The sequence below is a fragment of the Palaemon carinicauda genome, chromosome 7, assembly GCF_036898095.1.
Source record: "Palaemon carinicauda isolate YSFRI2023 chromosome 7, ASM3689809v2, whole genome shotgun sequence".
In the NCBI taxonomy this organism is placed as follows: domain Eukaryota; kingdom Metazoa; phylum Arthropoda; class Malacostraca; order Decapoda; family Palaemonidae; genus Palaemon; species Palaemon carinicauda.
In genome coordinates this window covers 63,008,499-63,012,892 of record NC_090731.1, presented here as the reverse complement: position 1 = coordinate 63,012,892, position 4,394 = coordinate 63,008,499, and the positions used below count along the sequence as shown (strand labels likewise).

Here is a 4,394-nt window from a genome sequence, read left to right as displayed (position 1 = left end):
TATAATTCTGTACTAAATGTCAAAGAAGTAATTAAACCCATGCCTGCCGATGAAATGAGTAAAGGTAAATTAGAAAAATGCCTTAAACGCCTAAAGAAAGGTAAAGCAGCTGGGGCAGATGGACGAAAGACAGATTATTACAAGGCTATGATGATATGCGATATATATAAGAATACACTAGTGAACTGCTACAAAGAGGAATTAGCAAGTAAAGAAAAACCCGAAAGCTGGAAAGAATCCAGAACAAAAAGTTTAAAAAAGAAAAACAAACCAACAACAAAGGAACTGAGACCAATAGCACTCACAAATGTATCATATAAAATATACATGGCTTTTATCAAGGATGAAATAGAAGGACGCCTAAAAGTAATAACGCCATAGAGGATAGTGAAGCGGGATTTACAGAGGGAGGAAGTATTGAATATAATATATACATCTTACAGTACATGGTCGAAAAAAACTTTAAAAAATAAGAAAAAAATCTTAGTTGCCTATTTAGATTTCAAAAAAGCTTTTGATTCCATAAAAAGGGAAGCACTGATAGAAACATTAAAGCAATATAAAGTACATACTAGTATAATAAAATCTATGGCTGAGGTATATGCGAGAGACTACTACGTTAGACATAGGGGAAACAGTCGAACAAAAATTGAGCGTAAGTAGTGGAATAAAGCAAGGCTGTACTGGCTCTACAACATTGTTCAAATTAATTACTTATCAGATTATAAAACAAGTAGATAAGGAAGGTGATGGTTTTAAAAATGATATTATAAAGCTAGTAGTACTATTTTTTGCTGATGATGTATTAGTCTTAAACGGTGCTTTTTGTAGGTTATTGAAAGTACTCATCGACCATTTTGCAGTTTATTTAGTCGAAGGTTACAAAGTATTTGTATGCCCACTGCAAAGACCGTCCAGCTCTGTCCCCTCATGGGCTGCAGGCAAGTCCCTTATAATTCCATCTTAAAGTCGTTGATGTGGACTCTCTCAAACACGTCCACTCCCAACGCTGGGTACTGTTTGAAAGACCCACCTGCCGCTTTCCCAAGTGCTTGACAGAGGGGTGGCAGGAAATGGACGGATGGTTCTTTTTGTTTTCTTTTGTTACTAACATATAAAAGGTGTCCCCCATAATTATTGTTTCTGACGAAAACTTCCTCATTTTAATTTTCTTATTATTTGATAACGTGTGCGCCTCTATTAGTGACCGAAATTTAATTGAAAATTTTGGATTTACCACGAACAGTCATTCAAAGTTGCGCACGGAAAAGTGAAATATCCCTGAGTGAAATTTCCCTGCGTTTACACCCGCCCTTTTGAAACCTCTTGAACACAAGGGGGTTCAACACCTTATCGTTCTGTAATGCCCATTAGATCCGTCTCCTCCTCCAAAATTAAAACAAGCTTCGACAGCGGTCTTTCGTATTCCTTGCCCTCTCTCCTGATAGTCACCGTCATCACCAAACCATCTTTCCCTACTTTAGTCTGAACTACTCTAGCCAATGGCCAATAGCAGCGTGCTTCATTCTCCTTGACCATAAGGACTACGTCTCCTACCCTGACGTTTTGTTGCTCTTTGAACCATTTCTGTCGCTGTTGTAACCCTAGCAGGTATTCACGTTTCCAACGGGCCCAGAACTGCTCGGCCATAAGCTGCACCTGCTTCTATCTCTGCTCAGGGTGGCCACCTACTGCAATTTACCAGCCTACAGGCGAATCTCCCATGTTTAAAAGCTTGTTCGGTGTGAGTGGAACCGGGTCTCTACTGTCTGAGGTGACGACAGTAAGGGGCCTACTGTTAACCGTTGCCTCCACTTCACAAAAGAGTGTGCATAGCCCTTCATAATCCCATTGCAGTGTCCCCAAGACTATATCTAAGACCCTCCTCACGGTACCTATCAACCGTTCTCATGCTCCTCCAAAATGTGAGACACTGGGAGGATTGAAAATAAATTCTACCCCACACCCAAGTAACTCATTGCGCACCTTGTTTCCGGCCAAGAACTCGTAACTGGAGTCGAGAACTTTCCGCGATCCCATAATATTAGTGCCGCAGTCGCATCTAACCGTCTTGACTTGACCACGACAAGCCAAAAACCTCCTGAAGGCATTAATGAACGAGTCTGATGTGAGATTTGAAGCTACCTCCAAGTGTATGACCCTCATGTTCAAGCAAGTGAATATAACTCCCCAATGCTTCATTTGTGCTCTGCCTCGTTTTACGAAGAATGGCCCAAAAAGGTCCACCCCGGTGCAATAAAAGGGGGGTTTTCCCGACTCCACGCGATCAGGTGGTAGATCAGCCATTAGCTGCTTGATAACCTTTCCATGTGCCCTGCGACACCTAACACATCTACTCAGCACGCGTCGCACTGCTGCATGACCCTTAATTACCCAAAATTTCTCCTTAATCAGGCTCAGAACATGCATCACACCCATATGGTTGGAATGCTCATGATAATACTGGATCACCATGTCTGTCAAGTGGCCCTTATATGGCAAAATAATTGGATGCCTTTCGCTTGGAGAGATATTTGCCGAAGATAACCTACCTCCAACGCACAGAAGCCCATTTCTTAGGATTGGTTTCAACCTTCTTAGGGAGTTAGAGGCCCTAATAGTACCTCCCTTCTCAACGCTCTCTATCTCTATCTCGAAATCAATACGCTGTGTTACCTGCACTACCACCGTCTCTGCCAAGCTAATAATTTCGGTGGACAAATGCATATCTAGCTCGCCGAGCAGCTGCTTGTGTTTATAAATAATGTACCTAGCAAATAGCAACAACCAACCCAAAGCTCTAAGGAGCTTGATCCACCTGGAATAGTGGTGGATGATTTTATACATACCTGTTTGCCTGATGTCCATCCCAATCCTGAAACTAATTACTTGGTAGCCTCTAGTTCCTGTTGGCCTTATCTCACGCTTAACTTCTAATCCTTCCACACCATCTGATATTTGAGCTGGCTCAGTTGGCCAGAAACACTCTTCCTTTAACAGAAACTCCGGCCCTTTTCTCCACCTTTCGGACTGCTTGGAACGTGTTGCATCGCCTGCTAGGTTCCACTCAGAGTTAACATACCTCCACTCTTTCTGATCACTGACCTCCCTTATCATAGAAACACGGTTTGCCACTAATGTCTGGTATCTGGCCTGATTATTCCTAATATATCGCAAGACGGTTGTTAGTCGGTCCATAGACTCCATCTACCCTGAAATCTATCATGGTGCTACCAAGTCTTACGGCCAGTACCGCTGTACCAAGTTCTAGGCGGGGCACTGAAACATGTGTCAATGGTGCTACCCTCGCCTTTCCCATGATGAATCTGCAAGATACATTTCCCCACTGATCCGAGACCCGCAAGTATGCCACTACTCCCAAAGCCATGACACTTGCATCTGAGAACAAATGCAACTGTACTAGGGTGGCTGATTCCCATGGAATAACCTTCAGGCTTCTTGGCACACTTATCCCGCTGGTCTGGCTCAGCTTCTTTGCCCACACCTTGATGCGGTCCATAGTGTCAGAGTCCAATTCCATGTCCCAAGCTATCTTTAATTGGCAGAGGTCCTGCATGATGACCCTACCCTCGATTAAAACTGGCGCCAATATACCGAGTGAATCGTAAATTGAGGCTATGGCTGACAACAGGTCACGCTTAGTCCTTGGAACTGATAGTAGCTCTGCTCAGACACCCAATTTATCAGTGGCCAAGTCCCACTGTACTCCCAAAGCCTTTGTCTTATGTGACTCTGATCCATCTATAAGCTCTGAGGTGTTCCTACTGTACCACTCCCTCTGGATGGATGACATAACCTCCACACAAGGGCTACTGAATTTTTTTGCAGAGCTCCTTAACCTCTAACAAATTGACTAAAAGTGCATCTTTGCGATCCTCGGCTCTCAAACAGTCATCTACATAAAAGTTCTTGGCAACTGTGAACCGTGCTTCACTGAAAATTCATTCCCAAAGTCGCTTGCTGTCTGTTTCAGCACAAAGTTTGCAATGCTCGGAGAAGAGCAAGCCCCGAACAGGTGGACTGCCATTCTCCACTCTTTGGGTTCCTCGTCAAGACTATTTTCCCACCAAAAGAACCTAAGATAATCCTGCTGATGCTCTGGTACCCGTACCTGATAGAACATGGTATTTATATCTCCTGTATAGGCAAATAGACCTCCCCGAAACTTTACCAACACACCCAGCAAAGAGTTCATCATATCAGGTCCCTGCAATAGTAGGTCGTTCAATGATGTACCCTCCACCTTGCTTGCACTGTCAAATATAACACGGACCTTGTCTGGCTTGTCTGGATGTTGCACACCAAATGAGGAATGTACCACACATTTCCGAGCTGGCTGTGGTCACTTGCTCAGCATAGCCTTTCTGTTGCAT

At 43.6% G+C, this 4,394-nt stretch overlaps 2 protein-coding genes across 2 annotated transcripts; both read right to left on the bottom strand.

Moving 5' to 3' along the window:
* Positions 1-1,908: 1,908 nt before the first annotated feature.
* On the bottom strand, positions 1,909-2,727 carry LOC137644324 (uncharacterized). Its single transcript, XM_068377313.1, has one exon. It carries the CDS (start codon positions 2,725-2,727, stop codon positions 1,909-1,911), a length of 819 nt encoding a protein of 272 aa, XP_068233414.1.
* Positions 2,728-3,163: 436 nt separating this feature from the next.
* Positions 3,164-3,577, bottom strand: LOC137644323 (uncharacterized). Its single transcript, XM_068377312.1, has one exon. It carries the CDS (start codon positions 3,575-3,577, stop codon positions 3,164-3,166), a length of 414 nt encoding a protein of 137 aa, XP_068233413.1.
* Positions 3,578-4,394: the final 817 nt, after the last annotated feature.

Coding starts and splice junctions, on each gene's coding strand:
- LOC137644324 (XM_068377313.1), bottom strand. CDS start 2,727: ATGCATTTGTCCACCGAAATTATTAGCTTGGCAGAGACGGTGGTAGTG.
- LOC137644323 (XM_068377312.1), bottom strand. CDS start 3,577: ATGCAGGACCTCTGCCAATTAAAGATAGCTTGGGACATGGAATTGGAC.